Source organism: Giraffa tippelskirchi, chromosome 9, assembly GCF_054371585.1.
Source record: "Giraffa tippelskirchi isolate mGirTip1 chromosome 9, T2T-mGirTip1v1.2.pri, whole genome shotgun sequence".
Lineage (NCBI taxonomy): Eukaryota > Metazoa > Chordata > Mammalia > Artiodactyla > Giraffidae > Giraffa > Giraffa tippelskirchi.
Window position 1 is genome coordinate 30,076,864 of NC_137283.1, and position 23,637 is coordinate 30,100,500.

Here is a 23,637-nt window from a genome sequence, read left to right on the forward strand (position 1 = left end):
CAGGAAATGTACATGCACAGCTAAAAGAAGCATTATACATAATGCACTGTAATTCCAACAGACAAGTTGCTATCTTCGATAGATATACACATTTTCCATGCCAAACACATGAACGTCAATACATTTTTCTCAAGTTAAAATGGAAACCATTTAACAGATATAATGGGCACAATGAATTTCATTTTGCATTACTAATGCAGCAGAGGAGGAGGGAAGCTTTGGCAAGGATTGCAGTAAGACCAAGAAAAACAGGAAACAACTTAGAAGCTAACATGGCTATGCAAGCTATTGCCCCAAAATGTAGTCACGGAACCTAAGGGCAACTGAGACTTCATAGTCTCAAAACTCTAAGTTCATGTAAACAAAATTTTTTACTTAAGGGAAAAAAGTAAAAAATGGACAAAAGAGTGGTTGTATTTTTGGAAAAAGGTCAAGAGAGTGTCACCATGTTTGTTTGTTTTTTAACCACCATTCCTGAAGAGATGTTATCATGACCCACTTGAATTTAGGAGAGATAAATTGGAGGTGAAGGAATTAAATGATGTGTCATGTGAAAGGGAGTTAGAAAAGGAATCCAGGAGCCTAAATCCCTAGCTTCTGCTTTCACCACTGGAAATACGTATCCCCCAAGACTCCAGTTCATCATTGTTAAAAAAATAAAACACCAAAAACAGCATTTATTTCATTGGCCCTTATCTTTAAGTCTTTTTGGCACCTAAAATAGTTTATTTCAGTCACTGCACACCAAAGAATTTTTTTGGAGCCATCTACTAGATTGAAATAATAAATTCTAAAGCTTTAAACAAGTGCTATTATTTAGATAGAGCCATTTAAAATAAAGGTTTTGAGCACAGGGTTACTGCAGTCAGGCAGCCCTCACTTCCAACCTCGTGTCACCAACAGTTTAATGCGCAAGCTGAGTGAACCTGAGAAAATTCTGTTACCAGTTTCAGTTTCCCTATCTGTAAAATACCCCTTATATTAATATTTTTTGGGGGGTTGTCAGACAGTGAAGGCAATGGCACCCCACTCCAGTACTCTTGCCTGGAAAATCCCATGGATGGAGGAGCCTGGTAGGCCACAGTCCGTGGGGTCGCTACGAGTCAGACACGACTGAGCGACTTCACTTCCACTTTTCCCTTTCATGCACTGGAGAGGGAAATGGCAACCCACTCCAGTGTTCTTGCCTGGAGAATCCCAGGGAGGGAGGAGCCTGGTGGGCTGCCGTCTATGGGTCGCACAGAGTCGGACACTACTGGAGCGACTTAGCAGCAGCAGCAGCAGCAGACAGTGAAAGTCACTTAGTCGTGTCCGATCCTTTGTGACTCCAAATTCTCCAGGCCAGAATACTGGAGTGGGTAGCCTTTCCCTTCTCCAGGGGATCTTTCCAACCTAGGGATCAAACCCAGGTCTTCCACATTGCAGGTGGATTCTTTACCAGCCGAGCCACAAGGGAAGTCCAAGAATACTGGAGTGGATAGCCTATCCCTTCTCCAGCAGATCTTTCCAACTCAGGAATCAAACCAGGGTCCCCTGCATTGCAGGCGGGTTCTTTACCAACTGAGCTATCAGGAAAGCCTTATTTTTTGGGGGGGAGGAGGGAGATTAAATGAGATCATGTGTGTAAAACAGGTTAATTAACTGCAGTAACGTCTAACAGTGGGCTTCCTTGGTGGCTCAGTGATAAAGAATCTCCCTACGGTGATGGACAGGGAAGCCTGGCGTGCTGCAGTCCATGGGGTCACAGAGAGTCAGACATGACTCAGCAACTGAACTGAACCAATGCAGGAGATGCAGGTTCGACCACTGGGTTGGGAAGATATCCTGGAGAAAGAAATGGCAAGCTATTCCAGTATTCTTGCCTAGGAAATCTCATGGACAGATGAGCTTAGTGGGCCACAGTCCATGGGGTTGCAAAAGAGTCAGACACAATTTAGAGACTAAACAACAACAACAACCAAGTCTCGCAGCAGGAGGAACCCTTTTCAGGGTTCAAGTCTGTGCTTCCACAGCTTCCAGGCTCTGTGAACTAGGATAAAATCTTAGTTTAATCCCCTGTAAAATGAGGATAATAACAGTAATATCTAAAATAATAACATATATTATATAATAATACCAATAATATCTAGGATTGTTACAAGGATGAAAATGAGATAAAAATAGTAGACTTAACAATTTCTAACCTAAAGCACATTGCATTTTATCTACAATTATGTTTCCATCATATTTACAAAGAGGATTTAACATCTTTAGTATTAGGCTCCAAAATAATTGATGAAAGTATCTCAAAATATAAATGGAAAGAAATCAATTGGAGAAAAAACAGAAGACATTCTTCATTATGTTTATCATGAGTTCCAGCAAGGACTTGCGTTTCTTTGATTTTCTTTTTTTCTTAGAAAATAAAAAGCACATCTCAACACAGTGAAGCTTTAAAAGTGGATATATGACAATATTTAAAAAGATTTGACCTAGCAATTCTTTAGAAAAGCTCCTACTTCCAGAAATTGATGACTTTTTTGGCTAATGTGCATATGTGGTACTTCATGTAATGACAGAAGTCAGTACCACCACAGTCAGTCCTGTGGATGAAAACGATGTGCCAGCAAATTGGTTACGAGGTGTAAAAAATGGTGGACACAAAAAATGAAGAATATCTTTGACTGTGAAAGGTCAAGATGACTTAGTAAGCTATTAACTTGGCTCATTTTTCAAATGATGAATCAACTTTTATGAGAAATATTCAGTGTTTTCAAACTGCTTATCAAGATCCTAATACTGTCATCTTAAAGACCTATATAACTCAAAATTTTAGAATACCACTTAATATGTTAATTGTTAAATTACAGTGATGTGAACTGGAATATGAAGATAACTCAAACTTTCAACTTGTTTCTCTCTTCCGATGCAGAATAAACTTTTCCAAACAAGGGGCTTCTAAGGTGCACAATGTTTAGCCAGATAAAAAATAAAACAGATTGGTATGATAGTCAGCAATAGAAAGAGAAACAAATTAAGTACTTATAATTAAAGCTTGAGGAATGAAAGAATTCACACTTTCTCAGAGCTATTATTTCAGACAGTCTGGTGTCAGAATTAAAAGCCAACCAATGCATCTGTTTATATTGCCAAGGATTTTCACAGTAAGAAGGGCTAGGAAACACATATTTTTTAATTAGGGTCCAAATCCCAAAGAACACCAAAAAAATAGTATGTCAAAAATAAATGTTCTTGTGATTTGTATTGTCCAATGTCCAAACAAAGACAAAAAATTATGTCTCTTACTTCTCCTTCACAAACATAAGTGAAAGAAAAAAAAGTAATTCTGTTGCTTTGGCCACAGGCTCTTTTTTTTTTTTTTTTTTTGTTATTCTGCTTGCTTCTGGCTTAGCTGCTGCATTTCTTTCCCAGGATGAAATAATATAGGAAAAGCTGATTAAGGAAGGCTTCATTCACAGGAAGGTTCACCAAGATGGCTCAGTTACCAAGCCTTAAAAGCTGAATTACAGTGACAACCTAAAATGACCATTTTACACTTTAAAGTGCATCTCCTATCTGAAAACTGTGAGTTAACTCTTCACTTATCTTGAGCTCTGAATTAAAGGAAAGTCCTCTTTAAAATACACACTGATGGACTGAGCACCATAGTACTCAAATCTTCCATTAACTTAGTTTTACTTTTCATCACCAAAATTTCAGGTTATTTCCTACAATTTCAAAGATCACTCTTTGGTCAGTAGAAAAAAAACATATAAAAAACGAGTATTCTAGATACAAAAGTGAATAGACTTCTTTCCCTCATCTATTTATTCAACAGATATTTATTGATCATCTATTATTTGCCATATGCTGGGTTCGCTGTTGGCAAAGACATCAGTGCATATAGCATATAATCACAACACAGGGCGTTACGATCTCTAATAGGAGAAGTATAGAGTTCTGAGAAGTGTGTACCAGCAGTAGTAGACTAGGATAGATTTGAGAGATGATCGATCCTCATATATTTTATTTCACAGAGGAGGAAGCTAAGATCTAGAAAGACTGAACTTCATAACCGCAGAGCTCTTTAGTACAAAAAATATATATATATATCACGGAACTAGAATTACCGTCTCCAAATCCAAATCTCAAATTCCCTATAGAGCAATATACTGCTCTCCAGAACATAATTTTCCCCCAAACAATAATGCCAAACCATGAATGTCAAGGCAGTTGACTAAAAGTTAGAAATGTGCTTTCAGACCTAAGAGTCAACATTCTTCCTAACTGTATGACATTCCAGATGGTGGAGAGCGAGGGCTCAGAAGTCAGACCCAATTGGATCCTAATCTTAAACCGACCACATCTAACCAGCCAGTGACCTTCAGCAAAACACCTACTCTGAAAATCATCTTGATTTTTTAAAAATCTTCCAAGTCAGGATCAGAGTATTTACATGAAAGGGGCAAATGTCATGAAAGAGTTGATTTGAATAGAAACTCAATACACATACATTTTTGTCCCCTCTTCTCACTCAAGTGAATCGAATAAAACTGATGAAAGACCAGGTCACCAAAAACCACATCTCAGTTTATTTCTTACCAGACATTTCAGCACAAAACCCAGCCTCCAATTTCTACTCTGTGAATGTTTTAGGAGTTAGAAAGCAGAGACTAAACAACTGAATTTAGCGAATTTCATCAGCATATATCCTGTAAACAGAGATGGGAAGGAAACAGAATCAGAGAAATATTTAAAGTTATTTAAACCTCTTACATAATGTTGCCTCTTTACACTATGGAAACCCAAGCAGCACAGGCAAAGGGAACTTATAGGTTCTCATATCTAGGATCTCCAAAAGTAGATGAGTTTCAGGAGTAAGTGAATCCAGGCACTCGAATGACAAAGTCAATGCCCTGCTTTGATGGCTATTTGGCTCCCTGTTTTAGCTTTATTCTCAGATTTTTATACGAGGCAAGAAAGATAACTTTTATCAGTTATCTTCAACTTCAAAAAAGAGGAGAGAACTTTCACTTTCAGGGAACAACCTGACTGGTACTACCTGATTCTTAGAGCCATCCCACAAAACACCACCATGGCTGGGTTATACAGGATGTGGGTTACCATGTCTCTGTGCGTGGAAGAGGGATGGACAAGACCATTCCACTCAAACTATGTGGAACAGGTCTTCTTTTGGAAAGTGGGGTTCTCTTTCCTGAAAAACAAGGTAAACGGATCCTGGAAAGACAAAAAAATTGGATATCCGTGCAAATAATTATTTTTAATTTCCTTTCTTTTAGGATTATCCAGCTCAATTCAAAGTCCTCTGGAAGACCCTGGTAGGTTCTTTTGATTCTTTGTAATAGCTTCCTGCACTGGATAATGGGCACTTTGGGTGTAATGTGTTAAGGGAAGGACTCCATCTTTGTCAGTGTCCACTGTACAGTGGCCACAGCACTGGCATACACATCATCACACATCCGCGTTGTTCAAAGTACACCACAATCATTTTTTTTTTCCTTGAAGGTGCTTATAAGCCTATCTCTACACACATGTTACAGAACAAAAGTTGAAAAATCATGTTCTCATTTATACATTACGCCGATTCAGAGTCTCCCTATTTAAGACCCTGTGTTTAGCTTTAAGGGATGAAAAAAAGCTCAGTCTCTATCTTTGAAGGATTGAGCAATTTCTCTAAGATACCACTTTAAGCTAGAATTAGCCAAGAGGATCCCATGTATAACTAACATTTGAGCTGGGCTTGGGGGGATAAGTAGAAGTTTCACTGTTAGGCATGTACAAAGAGGCCAAGACAGAAAATGTGAAATGTGATTTTTCATTTAGTTAATAGACGACCCAGAGAAACGGGAAATAAATAGCAAGGGAGTTTTTAAACATTCAGCAATGAAAGCATGCCTTAATATGTCATGGTGCACCTGTAGGAGGCTATGCTGGGCCACAGTCCTCTAGGAAGAGGTTGGGCTAAATGAACAAGACATATTAATGAGGGAGGAAAAAGCCAGCGTCACATTAACACATGCAGTATGGCCCATTTACAGTAAGTAAGAATCAGACATGTATATGTTCATCAATTTAGATGAAAAATCTAGAAGAGAGTTATCCCCAACTGAAAATAGGAACCACCTCCATAAAGAGTAGTAAGAATGAAGCGAGCAGCAGGGGTGAGGTGAGAATTCTGCTTTTCTTTTACACTTCCATATCGTTTGAGCTTTTTTTCACAATAAAATTGTAACTATGTGTTGCTTGCTGGAAATATAAATATTGTTTACATAAAGGGAGTTTTGATGAAAATAAAGGTCAAAAAAAAAAACCACTGGCAGGATAAGAAGTGTGGACTTGTAAGAATTACAGTTCTTGTTATTTTTGGTTGTCATTAGGGCAGGTAGCTAAAAACCTGAGCTATACATTAGGAAGAATAACATGTGGTAGATGGGAATATCATTGAGCCAATCAACAGATACGCAGGTAGAACTCTTTGGAGGTCATTACATAGATAAACACATATATTTTGTATATATATATATATATATATATATATATATATAAATTAAACAAATATATATACTTTATACTTGAAATATACACATTTATATACTTTAAATATATACATTTTTATATACTTTGAATATATGTATATTTATATATATATATATATTTGGGGGGGGTGTATACCACGCAGTATGCAGGATCTTACTTTCTCGGCCAGGGATTGAACTCATGTTCCCTGAATTGGAAGTGTGAAGTCTTAACTACCAAACCACCAGTGAAATCCCACAAATATCTTTTACATAGCAGGCTCTTCCAAATACATAATGAATATATTAAAATGAATAATAAGAGTTAGGGAGAGAGAAGACAGACTAGTTCTTTTCTGAATATAGTGATTTTAAGATATGAAAGAAATGCCTTTTGGGATGCTTGCTTGGGAAATGTCTGAATGACAACATATCTGGATATGGAGGGCGCAACAAGCAGAGTCTGATTTCAGTTTAGATGTGGCGGTTATCTACATGAAGAAGAGAGGTGAAGTAATAAATGATGTCAAAGGTCATCAGGAAATAAATGAGATCAGCAAGGGAAAGAGTGAACAGAGCCTAAGGCAAGGCTTTGAGAAAGATCACCCATTAAGAGAAACAATATAATGGCCCATCCATTCACTTTTTTTTTTTCAAGGATCCTGAGCCTAACACTGTAAGTTTCAAGTATAGAATACAGTGGTGGAAAAAATGGCCTGGTGACTGCCCACAAGCAGCTTCTATCCACTGCAATGCAAACATCCACTAACATTAACGGAGCGCTTCATGACTTCGCAATGGCACTGAAGTATCATATCAACCTTTAGAGCAGTGTTGTCTTATCTCCACTCTATGCATGAAGAAATGAGGCTTGGTGAGGTGGCCAATTTGTTCTAAGTTATGCAACTATGAAGTGGCGGGGACTTGATTTGATAACCAAGTTGGTCTGCTTCCACAACCCATAAACCTGTGTAACACTGTGAAGTGGCCAGCCAAGGGGTCATTGAAGAAATATCAGAATGGGAAAAAAAAAAAACAACCAGCAACAGCATTCTCTGCTAAAACAGACAGGGTCAGAATCATGGACCTGACTAGCCATGTTATCAAGGACAGGGGAAACTGATGAAAGATCACTGATTTGATTATTAGCAAGTCATGTATTCATTTATTTTTTCACTCAACCAATATGCATTAAGCAGCTAGCATGTATGACCACAAGGGCTTTGAAAGATCAGTTTTACTTGTGTGGGGATAGAAGCCAGTTGTGAAGGATCAAGGAATGAGTAGATAGTAAAGTCGCTTGTGCTAAGGACCCCTCTGAGTAACTGGTTGATGGAAAAATTAGTTTAAGAAGGTTTTTCAGGCTATAGCACACCTAAGTCAGCCTGTGGAGGCAGGACAGAGTCAGTAGTGAGAGTGAAAATACAGGGAAAGGGGATCATGGTGAATAAAGATGCATCCTGTGGACAGCGGAAGATAAGGATATACAAACTCCTAATACAAAAGGTCACATTGAAAAGGAGAAGGAAATATAAAGGAAAGGATAAATGTTGCTGTAAAATGCAATCGTAGGACAAGGTACCAATAAGATTTTATTTGCACACATTTGGACAGCGGTTCTCAACCCTGGCTACATACTAGAATCATCTTGGCACTTGTTACAAACTGTGATGCTTTAGACTGAACTCCAGACCAATTAAATCAGAAAAAAATGTGAGGTTTCTTCAGGCTGAGAATATCCAAGGCTGTAAAGAGGACTTGGCAAGGTGTGACTAGGTGGGGAGAGGGGGGAGGCATTACTTGAGCAAAATCTGAAAAGCTAGGAACCAATAAAGAAATTAATTTGCCAAAATAGAGTAAGGAAGAACTGGTGGTGGAGGGGAGTGGGGGTGGGGCAGAACAGAAACCCTGCTATATGTGTAGATCACAAAGGATCCCTATAAATTTTCAAATTACTGCAAAGCTGATACATGTGCATCCCATTACATACAACCATAACCTGTACTAAGCACAGGTCATATCAGTACTACTCTCTTTTGTATTTCCAATTTCTATCAGAGTCCCTGGCATGCAGTGGATACTCAATAAACATTAGGTAAATGAATGACTTAATAAACAAATGTGTAACTCAGATGGCAGCACAACCCTCTCTTCAAGTGTCTAGAGTCCTTGAGAAAAGCAAAATTGTCTCATATTCAATCCCAAGTCACTCACTGCAAATACTTTCCCTGTCTCAGATCTACATGGGGCCTAACAGATTTTTACTAATGTTTAAAGTAAGAAAACAAAGGGGAGAAGGGCTTTATTAGCAAAACTTACAAGCAATTTAAAATTTGCTATTTGTCGTTGTTCAGTCCCTCACTTGCGTCTGACTCTTTGCGACCCCATGGACTGCAGCACACCAGGCTTCCCTGTCCTTCACCATCTCCTGGAGCTTGTTCAAACTCATGTCCATCGAGTCAATGATGCCATCCAACCATCTCATCCTCTGTCGTCCCCCTTCTCCTCCTACCTTCAATCTTTCCCAGCATCAGGGTCTTTTCTAATCAGTCATCTCTTCGCATCAGGTGGCCAAAGTATTGGAACTTCAGCTTGCTGAAGATCAGTCCCTCCAATGAGTGTTCAGGATTGATTTCCTTTAGGATGGACTGGCTAGATCTCCTTGCAGTCCAAGGGCCTCTCAAGACTCTTCTCCAACACCACAGTTCAAAAGCATCAATTCTTTGGCATTCAGCCTTCTTTACGGTCCAACTCTCACATCCATATATGACTACTGGAAAAACCTTAGCTTTGACTACACAAACAGCCATATTGTTAACTATGTCACTTGGCCATTCTCACTGCCCATTGTTCCATGGTGAGTCCTTGCCTCCTGCCACCTTGCTGCACTTTTATTTCCTTCAAGCTTCACCAGTACCATCCAAATCACAAATTTCACCTGTTTTTATTTAGAACAGTTTAACTATGACTATCTCCTACACCGTGGCTTTGGAGGGAACTCACTTTTAGTATCCAAACTTCCCTACAATTTTTTTTTTTTTTTTTGCCAAACCAAATGGTAGATATTAACCCTATCCTTTTTTAGGGCCCCAAAGTTTTATGGCCAATTATGATTTTAAATAGCCATTTCCTCCTTCTTTCCATATAAGAGAATGAATCCTCTGGAGAAGACAAATGGAAAATCTCCAACCCAATAATGGATGAGGCCCAATGAGAGAATAAACATTTGTTATTGGAAGTCCATAAAATATGTATATAATTACTGTTGAGAATAATCCTTACCTTCCTTACTGGCGAGTCTCAAAATCAATGTCTTTGTCTGTGACTGTCATCACCGTGCCCAGTCACATGAGCAGTGATGTGAGTGAATACAGCGGGCACTCAACACACACCAATCATGAGGATAAAGGGTGAAGATGAGATACTCTCTGAGATTTTATACCTTATAATAATAGTGGTAATAATAGCTACTTTCTATGTCCAAAGCCGTTTAAAAGCATTAACATTTCACATGGCCGCATATCCTCAGAAAGCAGATCAATATTTATTCTTCCAAGTGTGTCGAGTACACAATTGGGGCACTTCGAGGTGAAAGCATCATCCTGCCAGTGTCAGCCTCAGAACTTGGAAATCACATCCCCAGTTCATTATGTCAGAATAATAAAGTGACCCTGGCCGGCTGAATGTATTCATTAATGGCTGAGGAAGGAGAGGGGCAGCAGGAGCAGATAATAAAGCCTGGGGAACCAGTGCTAACTAACTGGCAAGGAAACACTATCATCTGGAATTGCATCAATTCTAGAAGAGAAACGTACACATACACATGTACATCAGAGCAGGCCTGTTTATTCTTTTTCAATGAGAATTTATTTTTTTAACTCCTAGTCCAAGTAATTTTATTACCAGTGATTGGATGGGGTGAGGGATAGTAGTAAGAACTTCCTTCTGAGGTCTCTCTCTGTGTCTCTGTCCCCTTATTGTGTGTTTTGCTGATTAAGCAAATCAAACTTCAATAGTAAATAACTAGAAACGAACTCCACGAGGTTCCCGTAAGCAGCATCAAAATGACCGTGGCCCATTCTCAGAGCCTATTAAGAGGTAATCAACCAGCACAACTAACAAGTCACTCAGACCAGACTTTCAGAATTTGGCTCTTTTGTTCTGTCAGTTTGAACAGTGCCCTGCGAGTGATGTAATTTAGAAGGGAGCTCTTTCAGAGCTTTCACTCAGGAAGGCACTGGGAGCTCTGGGGGTAGAGCTTAGCTCAGGAAAAGGGAAAGAATGCAAGTCTGCATTGACAGCTTGATCCCAGAGAGAGGCAGCAGGGCTGCTTGTCTGGCAGGTCCTCTGGGTGTGGATGAGGCAGGGGCAGGGAGGAGCCTTCATCTTAAGTGAACATGTGACTCCAATATTGAAAGAACAATTACCTTCCTGTGCACTGCTTGCTGTTTGCTACTGCTGTTTCCTTCAATAAAACCTCTTTACACTTGCCAGTGGGGGCCTGTCAGGCAATAATATTTTTCAGGCATGATATACATACTAAAATGCCCTTGTGAGTTTTTAATACATTTACAGTTGATAATAATACAGCTGTTTTGCCAGGAAAGGTAAAATTAAAAAAAAAAGGATTTGTTAAAATTGCAGAGCCATAGCAAGACAGGATGGACCAGTGCTGGTGTGCTTCATGCAGCTGGTCCCTCCTAAGGGTCAAGCCAGCCGCCTGCAAGCAGGGAAAAGTAGCAAAGTGTGACCAGGATGTGGTCTTTTTATTCAAACTGAAGTTCACCTTTTTAATAAAGACCTTTGTGTGTTCAGATCCTCTTCTCCCAACTGGGAGGAGGATAACACAAGTTAGGTGAGATGTGTGCACAGCATCCTTATATTTGAATATATATTTGGCTCATGGATTTATCATGGAGCACTGTCTTTATAACTCAATCAGGATGAAGGGATGGGATGAATTGTTCCCAGGGAGAAACCTCTACTTAAAAGAGATTTCCACCAAAAGACTAGAATCCTTGACTCATAAATTACAGTTTGCTGTGATCACAGCTCAAGTTTGTTTTGTTAAATGAAACTGGACATTAAGGCATAATAAATAATATAAATAGATAACATCTATCAGTCAATTTCAAGATAGATTTCTATTGTTATTTTCAAACATCCATTTGGCTAGAGTTTTTAAAAAATGTGTGCATGTTTTAAAAAATGTGTGACTCATATGCATGAGTCATCAATTATGTGCATAATGCTAAGAAGCTTGTAGAGATTTTGAGAATCAAATAATAGTTCTAGTGGTCAAAAATAAACATTTTGATACTAGCCCACAAATAAATACATATTTTCATGAAGGGACATACTGGTGAAAAGAATTTCTCTTAAGGGTGAAATGGAGCTTCTACATAATCCTACAGAATAAAGGCAACTGTACTGACAGTTGTTAAAATAATACAGGGTATTAGTTGTTCAACATGTATTACAGTATCTACCAATGGGAGACCATATACAGTTAAGTGGATAGCTACCACATGCAACAACATGGATTCAAATCCTGGACACATTACTGTTAATTCTATGACCTTAAGTAAAATGTCTCCAACTCTCTGAGCCTCATTATAGTGTGATGACAGTTATAGTATCTACTGTTATACAGTTATACAATACTACAATTATAGTATCTACTAAGTACATTTCATATAGGGGAAAATCAGAAAACAAATATATTGTATTTTGTACCAATCCTGGAACTCAATAAATAGTAAGTATTTTGATCATTATTACTCAATAATAATTACTTAAACATAGTTACTGATTAACTTACATATGAGTTGTATTCTAAATTAACATATTATTAACCAGATTAACAGTACCTGCTGTAAATAATCCCCAAGTTTCTATGGCTTAATTTAATAAATGACCATTCTGGGCCACCCAAAGTTCCATGCAGATAAATATCTGAGTTGCCTTCTACCACATGGTGACTCAGGGATCCAAGTTTTTTTCATCTTGGCAGAGCCCTGCCATCCCTATGGGGACCCTCAGAGTTTTCTACTGCATTCTTTGCTTAAATCTGTCCAAGAAGTAAAAAAACAAACTGTGAAGAATCACAGGGCATATTTTAGGGGACAAACTGGAAGTGAGGCACTTCATTTCTGCCCACATCCCTTTTGCACAGAACCATGTACCTAATGCAAGGAGACCAGAAAATGTACTCTGTGTGCCCAGAAAGAAGTAGATTTGGCTCAGTGGACATCCAGTCAGTCTCCGTCAGCAACATAAATCTTTATAAGCTAAAATCAGTATAATTGAGAGTATTTTCTTTAGCCATATTTGAAGCACTGGGTATACCAATTTATGCAATAAGGAGCTTTCAGAATATACAATGTCCCTATTAAATGCACTGGTGACGTTGACCGCTAAATTCTTTTATACACTCACCCACATTCCTTGGCTGTCTCTGAATTTTTTTTTTTCTATCAGCTTTTACCCTCCTTACTCATCTTTGCTGGTTCCCCTTTTAACATGTATACCAGAATACTTGTAATTGAACTTTTTCTTCATAGAAAGTTTTACACTTTTTTTTTTTTTTAACAAAAGAAAATGGGTATTCTTCCCATGCTTCCTCAGATTCAGCTCTTGACATCTTCTCTGGGAAGACCTCCTCCATGATGGAGACAGAGCTGGGTGCCACTCACCAGTATCCCTATAACCTATGTCAGATCATTTATTACATGGAATTACCAGGGTCTCCTGAGTGGAGTCTGCTCTTTGACTGGAAGCAATTTGAAAACTGACTTACTGTCTTTTATCTGAGTTTCTCCTCACTGAGTATAGTATTGTAGCTGTCACAGAGCAGACACTCAACCTCATTTAAAAGAATGAATTAAGGAACTTCGAGGTATAATTCAGCCTATATATCTCAGTCAATAAAGAAAACCAAAATATAAATAAAACTTCAATCCTACCAAAAGAAGTCATGTAAAAAAATTAATGAGAGGAATAGACATTTACCTCTATAAAAGTATATAAAACATTTTTTTTTTCAATTTTCAACACTTAACACCATATTTTTTTAAAAAGTAAGCAATTGTGAGTATTGCACCTGGTTCCAGTAAATTGACTTTGGAAGTATTTTTCTTTCCTATGTGTATTCATATACTGTAACTTGAAGGCAGAGAAAAGACAAGTCCGAACAAGCCTACCAGAGATCTTACTCCAAAAACTTATGTGCTATCTTAAAAAAAAGGCCATCTCTGAATCTCTAGAAGTGAAACTTTTTTTTTTTTGCAGCCTAATATCAGTTATAAAACAGGGAATTTCTTCTGAGATATAAAAAAAATGCTAAAGATGAGTGACTTTTCGAATTAAATTCTAATTAGAAGATTTTTATCAAGATTTTTCCATTCATTTACTGTGAAAATAATACATTTTCTTCAGTATATTTGCATTATTGTCTATTTGAGATCTTATAAGCATTTATCTCTAAAAAAATAACAAAACTCTTTACAACAAAACGTCTAAAATGTAAGGGTAGTAAAGACTACTGTTAGTACCTTATTCAGTTCCAAATATATAAATACAAAATATTTCACACGAAATCCAAATAATTGTGGTGACCTGTTCAAACAGATATTACCACAGTTTCTCCTTTGCATTGCTATATTATGAATATTAATTATTATATGTACTATGAATATTATTATCAGCCTATTTGGTCTACTTTATCATAGGCAGGGCACCATAACAATTAAAAGCTCATTTTCTTTTTTGGACCCAGACTCCCTGAGTATAAATTCCAGCATCGCCATTCACTGTTTGCAATTACAGTTCAGAACTTATATTACCTATCTGTGCCTCAGCCTCCTCATATGTAAAATGTAGATAGCAATAGAGCTTAGCCTACAGGGTTGTGGTGAGGACAAAGCTTACTCTCCTTCCAGTTCATCCTCCATACTGGCATTTCTAAGACAAATACATGATCCTGTTTTATTTCTGCTTAAAATACATATTTTAGGCACTTAAAAAGGAGTTAGGGGAACTTGGATATAGTCTGTATGTTCAGGGGGTAAGGGGTTGGGAATCTATATTATATGTCTGTGTATAGTGCATTTCTCCAAAGAGAAAGGGTTCATATGTCTCCTTGGGGTCCATTCCCCCTAAATCAATACCACTACCCAACAGCTAAAGTCTAAAATCCATAGGTAAACATAAAAACTCCACCATAACCCCTAATCCTTCCTCTCACTTTTGCTTATTCCTCCCCATGTTTACTGTGCTCTGCTAAATACTGTTTTTCACACTTCTGTGTTTTACAAATTTTTTCTTCTTCCTTGAACATCAATGGCCACCTGGCAACTAAATACTAATTTTTTGAGATCCAGTGAAAACATCATCTCTTTTAGATATCTATCTACCTTCAGTTCAGTTCAGTTCAGTTCAGTTGCTCAGTCATGTCCGACTCTTTGCAACCCCATGAACCACAGCACGCCAGGCCTCCCTGTCCTTCACCAACTCCCGGAGTCCACCCAAACCCATGTCCATTGAGTCGGTGATGCCATCCAACCATCTCATCCTCTGTCGCCCCCTTCTCCTCCCGCCCCCAATCCTACCCAGCATTAGGGTCTTTTCCAATGAGTCAGCTCTTCGCATCAGGTGGCCAAAGTATTGGAGTTTCAGCTTCAACATCAGTCCTTCCAATGAATATTCAGGACTGATCTCCTTTAGGATGGACTGGTTGGATCTCCTTGCAGTCCAAGGGACTCTCAAGAGGCTTCTCCAACACCACAGTTCAAAAGCATCAATTCTTCTGCCCTCAGCTGTCTTTATAGTCCAACTCTCATATCCATACATGACCACTGGAAAAACCATAGCCTTGACTAGATGGACCTTTGTTGGCAAAGTAATGTCTCTGCTTTTTAATATGCTGTCTAGGTTGGTCATAACTCTACACCAAGTATTATTAAAAATATCTGAATTTGCATCCATAGAAATGTGTACATGCCCCTATTATGCATTTGTCATATGCGACGGAAGTGTCAGACTGAATGCCTGACAATCCACTGAAGGGTAAACTCAGAAGACAGGCACCATGTCTTATCCATCCTTGTGTATCTACCAGCAATGCGTGTATTGCTAAGTACTATATAAATAACCCATAAATGTTTCTCAAATGAATGAGTGAATTACTGACTATTGTCTTGCTTCAGAGTCATCTGTTAGGTGGATATTACATGATATTTTCTGAGGGATCTATTTTTTAAATCAGTGTTGGTCAATCTACATGAATACCATACTTCTGAATTCAGGCATAAGGTGCTATATTTTACACTCTTTCCAAAATGTTTTAAATCATCTAAGTATTGTATCAAAAAACAATTAGATAGTTGGTTATAGAACAAAAATTCGATAGCATGATTTTATGTCCTAGGAGGTCAACACTCTTTCTATTAGTAACATGTTTCTAAATGGGACACCTTGAAGCTATTTCAACAAAACCACCACCACACATTGATATCTTGAACTGAGCACAGCAGTGCTGCAGTAAAAACCACATACACAGAGAAACAGGGAGAACTGATGTGGAAGCAAATGACATATGTTTAAAAGACATACAACATCTAAAGTACTTTTCCTTTATATTAAGTATATTTTCATTCCACTGTTTCATCTTCATGGATTCAAAATACCAAACTCCTTTTGATCCAAAAGAGGAACAGAGTTTTCTTACAAACATATAAAGAAGCTAGGATTAGGCATGCTTCTGGCATCTTCCCTTTTTCAGAAAACAGGATTTTGAAGCAAGAAGAGCATAAACAGAACACACTGACTCTTGACACACCATTGAATTCTTCAACTAGAATAATAAAAATTTGCAAATGAACAAAAGAGTGGAAGGTAAATATCTGATTTACAATGTTTTTGAGATAAAGAACACTATAAAAAAAAAGATCCATGTGAATAATAAAGCATTGTTAACTGAGTCGTGACATTTCTATTCTAGTGATGACTTGAACAGCAGAACTGCATACAGGCGCCTTGTACCATTTTCCAAGTGGGAGGAAGACATATAATTATAATTCTTACAATAATAAGAATTCAAGAAAATCTGGGGAAAAGTTTATTAAAAAACATATTGACATATCAGTATTATAAATTAGTTTCTCTTATTAACCTGCCTCCCTCAGAATTCTTTTGTTGGCTAGCTCATCATGGCACAAAAAGGTAGTTCAGGAGAAGGGAGACCTACCTTGAAAATATTTTTATTACACTGAAAAATATCTACCATATATTTATTCTGTAGCTTGCTCAACACATGAGATATATGAGAGAAAGATGTTTTCAAAACAGTTTTAACCTCCATTGTCTTGAGCACGCATATCAACTCTGTCACATCACTTATCGAAAATCCTCACAGAAACCTTGCATTTAGTCAAAACTAATGAATCTGTTTTAACACCCTTTGCGAAAGTCAAAGAGGATATAATGTTATGTTTTCACTTAACATACATTTTTCTTCCATTTCCTTTCTTTGTTGGGTGGTTAAGAGGGGGGAAATACTGCAAAAATTACAGTGATGTTATCAACTGCAGTGTTTTAACAGAGAACAGAATTGGAAATGGCATTTTGCTGAGTGAACTTCTAAATGAATGGGGGGAAAAAATCACAGACGGATGGATTTTTCTCTTGGTGTTTATCTCCTCTGAAGTCTCAGAGGGTAGACTCCCAAGTGTTGAAGGAAGCTCTCTAACTGACCCCATTACTGCCTTGGGCACTGGTGAAGGTGAAGGGGCAGCTGTAAAGTCAGACTCTGAGTGCGAGCTGTGGAAATTATAGGGTTGTGTTAAATGCATCCTCTGCAGGGTGCTTCCCTGTCTTCAGAGGACACACTCATTAAGTGCTGCCAATGAGAAAACTAAGCGTTTTTCTCTATAAAAAGTGCCCCTTTTTGTGGAACATCTGGAGCCTATCCAAAGGGCTTCCAGTCTAGGTGGGAGAACATAATAAAGCAAAACACCTCCATCACTGAGGCATCAGCCTGAAGGAGTGAGTCGTTGCTGCATATCCACCAGGGTGACTCACCCACCATCATAACACGCTCCCGAGACCGAGCAAGAAGGCAGGGTGCCTGATCCAAGTAGAATGTGACAGAAGGGACACTGAATCAGTATGCCAAAATGCTCACTTACAAACTTAGAAGAAAACGTAGTTAGGCTATTTCTTGCAGTTTACTAATCCCATTTCATCCACACTCAATTATTTTTTTCCCTCTGCTCATTAGTTATAAAGATACACATGAAGATTTGGTTTCTACATAAACCTGGTGCTTTCTACGATGTCTCCTATGATAAAGAATAAAGATATAGGGGAGAAATGTATAAAGACTAGAGATATTGCACTCTTGTACTGGTGTATATTCAATACAGAGAGTGTATCAGCTTAGTCAAACAAGAAAGAAAACCACAAGGATTAGGGAAGAATGTACAGAAGTCAGATGGATTAAAAGGTACCACAGAAAGAAGCACAGTAAAAGGTCCAAGATTGGGTCTCAAAAAGTGATAAAAGTAAATTATCACTGAGGGAGAAAAAAATAACAAAAGAACCCAAAGAGGCCTAATGTTCATTTGCTCATTTTTATGTGAATTAAGCTGACTGCATGTAACTATGTTGACCTGGTTCTGTCCTAAGACGCTCTTAAAACTGGGTAGTATGTTGGGGAAAGAAATATCTCAGAGTTAAGTTCTGGTGATGAATCTAGGACAGGGCTCCAGGCTTTAAGCCTCTTTATGACAGTACAAGAATTTAATAGATTCCTCATTTCCTAGGAGAGGAGAATTTTCATCTTTAGTAATTGAGTCACTGCAATTAGTTTCCTTGAAATCTAGAAAAGTAACTTTTTCTCAGAAAGGAAAAGAGAATCATTTCTAATTCTAACTCAAACATCTTCTTAAACATATGTGTGCCCAAAGTATTGGGTGAAAGTCTTTATTATCAGTGTTCTGCACTTATCTCAGCTGATTTTAAGGAATCTGTGCAGATAGATGGTAACAAGAAAGTAAACTTCAGTTAGAACAAACTGGATTTGAATCTTCGACAAGCTGCTTCACATCTCTGAATTTCAGTTGCCTTGTGACTCATAATAGGTACACATGAAGTTGGTACACATGAAGTTTGAGAACCACTCTCCTAGGTATTATAAAAGGAGATCTACACGGGCTCATGCCAACAAGATGTATAAATGAGGCAAAATTACTCTCTGGACTCAACAAGCTGATCACCTGTAAAGATACTCCTTTCAGAGCAACCTTAACAAGAGCAAATATACTTCCTTTAAAACATCAGCACTATCTTCTGATGACTTATGGAGCTCTCTTAGAGAAAGAAAAAAAAAAATCCTCTTTCCAGTCTGCCACAATTATTGAACTGGAATCACTGGGTATATTTATACCTGTTTCAAACAAAGTATGGTTGACTCATTTCAGGTTTAAATATTCCATTAGTTAAGTGGTAAGGAAGCTCATGTAACCCAGGAGGCCCTATGGCTCCACCTTAAGTATTATTCCTTTAGAATTTCTGTTAGTGTTTTCAACCTTTTGAGCTCTTGCAAATGTATCTGGCACTCAATTAAAGTGAGATTAATCCAAAGCAGATGCAGCAGTAGTAAAGAATTGCTTTGTTGAAAGCCTACCCATTCAACGTACTAAATTGTAAGCACATAGACACAAACAAATCCATAAATATCAATTATTTAAAATTATTTAAAATGCATAGTTTTATATAACTCATTTGACAAAAATACAAATGCCAATGTACTCTTAACAAAGAGCTAAAATGACTTTTATTTTTATGGCACTATAACAGCATTTCAGAAGCTGAGAACCTAGAATCTCAAAGAGTCTTCATCTCCAATGACTAAGAACAACTTTTACCCAAACTTTCAACTCTTCATGGCTGTAACTGTTCTCCTATTTAAGTTCTTGGATTTCCAAAGCAGTGCTTCTTTGTTTTATAAACCTTGGGAAGAATGTTTGGACCCTATAAGCACCTACAGGAATCTAAAGCATAAAGGGCGGATGTGATCATGGTTAATATTGTTGTTATTTTCTAAGTGAGATAGAGAACTCACCTGCGAGACACAAAGGATTTCAGCCAGTCTCAGGGGTTCTTTTTCTGTGACAACCTAATTGATAGAGGCTCTTAAAAAGAATTAGGAGATTGATCTACCCAGCTGATGAAATGAGGACTAACACTCATCATCTAATATTGCAATGCCATGTAAATATGAAAGACCTCCTTAACAATGATAGCCAGATAGAATCATATGCATCAGAGTCCCAGGGAGTGGGACAAGAGCCAAAGTGCCTTATCTTTCATCATACATTGTCTTTTCTGTCCCTCCATTTGAACCTTGGCCTAAGTGGGGATTGCTGACCAGTCATTAGTCATTAAGGGGAATTTCATTGGTACAAAATTCAGGTTACAGATGGCAGAGAAGGGATACCTGCGGGCAATCTGTCTGTTGACATGTTTGCCTCCTATAAATAGACCATAAAGACCCCAAAGGCACAACCATGACACATTCATCTTTTTGCCCCTGTATCTTCGTTAAAGGAAAGGACGGCAGGCTTCATGCTTCAATTCAAAATCTTACTCCAATCTTTTCTAGCTTAGAAACATACCAGTGAATAAAGCACAGCGCCATTCCCCTCTAAACTGCATTTTCCTTGCTAGTTAAACTGTATTTTTAATAACCTCCTCATTGGGTTACTATAGGAATTAAAGGAAAATTCATTTAAAGCCCTTAGCCAAAGCTTCTCACAGTGTGGAGCACATGTTAGTTATCATTATAATCTTTATAATACTTTCATTATTATAGCAGGTGCTAAGTGAATGAATGGATGGATGAATTGGTGAGTGGAAGACAAACCTAATACCTATGGTTTATCCAACATCTGAAATTCTGTAATTGGATAAAGTTTCCAAAGAATTTCATATCTGAAAACTTACCTGAAAATATTTCACCATCCCTGGGTATTATTGTATCTGTTCTAGATGCAATATAATATAGAGGAAAGAGCACACAACTAGAAGCCAGGAGAACAAGAATTTAAACACTGCACTGCTTATCATCAGTTAGCAAACACCTCTCAACATTCTTTCAACCTTTACGCCAAGTGCTATGTAAGCTCAGGAACACCAAGGCATGGACATCTTTCCTCACAGTTGGAAAGACACACTCATAAGGGAAGGACAAACAGAAAGGATCTACTTCACAAGTCAAGTAAGGCTTCAGAGAGGTTGAAATGTACATGAGGATGGGAAATGGAATTTGTTAATCCTCATAGTCCCTGTACCTCTCAGGTACAGGAGCAGATGACAGGTAGTTGTTAAATAAATAAAGCACCATTTCCTCTGGGTTTGAGGGATGAGGAGAAGTTGAGTAAGGCAGGGAAAGAAGAAGGTAACTCAAAGCAGAGAGAACGGCACTTGTAAAGGGCATTCACAAAGTTGGGAGACACAAACGTCTGTGGGTGTGGAGGGTGCTGTTGGGAGGAAAGGAACTGCAGATCAAAAGAGACAGGGGCTCTCAAAACACGGTGAATTGAAAGTGCTGTATAGTACAGCTGTATTACTTACACTGCTGATCGCTGCCCTGATTTTCTGAGTTCTTCAGCATCCCATATGGTTCTGAGATGGGTTCCTCATCCAAACATTCACTGGCTCCAGGGTCTTCTTCAAAATGCCTGAAATCTCTCTTCCTCCTTTCTTTATGAAAATATTTTAGAGAATCACTGAAAGAAAAAGACATAACAATACTTGCCATCATCATTCTTTCACTAAACAAAGGAAACAGTTATAACACTTTTCAAGGAATAAAATTATCAATGCATATATACTGACCACTCCAGACACTAATGTTTCCACTGACTACTTTGGATTCTAATCTGCATCATCACATTAGGACATTATAACATTCATTTTAAAGAACCCCATTTTGAATTGGTCATTTTGAAAGGGAGTATTTTTTTCAATGAAGAAATCTATTTTCCTCAGCTTTTACAAAAGTATTTTGCATTTAAATGCTCATTTAAGAAAACTTGAAAGAGTCAGAAAATTTGGAAAACTCATGCTCATTACAAATAATTGGAAAATTCAGACAACACTTTTGTGAGTGGAAGTTTTATCTGAGAATCTTTGTTATGTACAATTTCCAGGTAACTGCCATAATGAAGAATAAAAATTAATAATGCAAAAGTTGCTTTATAATTATACCCAGATACCGTCCTATAAGGAGATCAAACACTTCTAAACACTTCCTAGTTTCTGGCTCTGTCACCTCCAATCAGAGTTAGTTTTGAATGATGATATTCACTTCGATGCTTTCACTGGAATTTAAAACTTATAACCACTGATCATTTCTCAGGACAACTATCATTCTTTCCTTGCCTCAGCACCTCAAAACTTGAGTTCCTAACTTTGTTCTTACTTTCTTAGGAAGTGAAAATATAACTTTTTTTTCCAAAAAAAAGGTTTGTTACTTTTCTTTAGAGTAGTGTATCTTCTTCTGATGAAGTATTATGAGAACACCTTAGTATACTTTTTCACACAGAAAAGACAAACTGATAGAGGATAAAATGGTCAAGACCTAATATTCCCTCAAATTAAAAAAAAAAACAACAAACAATGTTGCTCCACTGTTTTCTGGCACTTGACTTTGGACAAGAATGGAATGATTTGGGGACAACCTAAGAACAATTCTTTGTGATCTAATTTTGCTTGTCTGGGTGGTTGAAAAATATTTTTATTTTTATAATGTAAAATACTTTGCAGGATTGTTGGTTTCTTTTTAGTAAATTTTAGACAGGTTCGCACTCATAAATTGTTTCTGCTCAAGACATATATATCAAGATTATCTTTAAGCTAAGTCTGTGTTTAAACTGTTTTGGTTTCTTCAGGAAACTATAGCTCTTAGGTGAGACTTATGTGCTCTGACCTCTATTTGTAGTACCATTTTTTATCATCAAGTTTAATCCTCTGTCCTGTACTTTTAAACTACAGGAGAGTTGTTCATATTTACTCTCTACATGACTACTGATATTTGCTGTAGGGTCAGTTCTGTGTTTTACTGCTCCTAAGGCAGATTTTAACTCTCATAATTTTAACATCTTCAGAACCTCTTAATTCACTGTGTCCCTTTGGATCTATCCTGCAGGTTTTTCACCTCCATCTGTTTCCTCCGTAAGCTTTTCTTGTCTTTTCTTCACAGAGTTCTTCAGGTAATCTAATGAAAACCTCAAACAAAGCTTGAAAATCTTCTGCTTATTGCAACGAATCATATCTGGATTGGTTAGAGTGGCAAAGAACTACAGCTATCCAATCAGATCAAAAAGCACACCTCTTCAAAGGAGAGGGAAGCCCAATTTTCCAGTTAATATAAAATATTCATTTCCGGACCATGACTGGGGGTGGTGATGGGGAGGAACAGACGTGGTTCATTTCCCTCTCAGCAGACCTAGCCAAAGTGCCAGACTGATTGGATTCTTCAGATCAGTTCTAATGAGTTGATATGTCCTGTCAATTTTTCCCAGAAAAATTAAACCCATAGTTTATGGACATTAGCATTTTTCCTTTTCTATCTTGTCTGAGGTGTTTGAGAAGGAAGCTAAGAGAAGTTTTATCAAGGATTGCTATAAAGACAATATTTTAAACTTGAAGCTATGACCACAGTGTCTATTTGGCCTATGGAGATAATTTTTAAAACCTATCACAATTAATACATGGATTAAGTGGATACTTTTTTCAACAAGACTTTTTTCCTTGAAATGGCCCAAACACTCCATAGAATTGTCCTATTATTTTTTTAAGACCTGGAAATGTAAACTGACTTTGTGCTAGTTTGTTCCAACGATTCTAAAATGTATTCCGAATAGGCTACCTTCACATGCTAGAATATTGAATATTTTATGCTTGGACAAGGAGCAAACGGTAGGTCTTTCGCCAAGCACCATCAATGCACTTGAGTATGGGTTACCAAAAACGCTGGAGAATTTTTTTTTTCTATTTATTGTTATAGCTCAAATCCTTGTGTCTCTGGTAGGCTTTAAGTGACATAAATATGCATTTC

General features: G+C 37.6%; 1 protein-coding gene and 1 long non-coding RNA gene across 2 annotated transcripts in view; one reads left to right on the forward strand and one right to left on the reverse strand.

Moving 5' to 3' along the window:
• LOC145520893 (uncharacterized) overlaps positions 1-23,637 on the reverse strand; it is an 867,842-nt gene that overhangs the window by 666,240 nt on the left and 177,965 nt on the right. The window contains exon 4 of the long non-coding RNA XR_014064880.1: positions 21,150-21,304. This is a non-coding gene — a long non-coding RNA (uncharacterized LOC145520893). The remainder of the gene's footprint in view (positions 1-21,149; positions 21,305-23,637) is intronic.
• MDFIC2 (MyoD family inhibitor domain containing 2) overlaps positions 1-23,637 on the forward strand; it is a 108,149-nt gene that overhangs the window by 58,928 nt on the left and 25,584 nt on the right. The window contains exon 3 of the mRNA XM_081528382.1: positions 5,280-5,318. Coding sequence (XP_081384508.1) covers positions 5,280-5,318 — 39 coding nt within the window. The remainder of the gene's footprint in view (positions 1-5,279; positions 5,319-23,637) is intronic.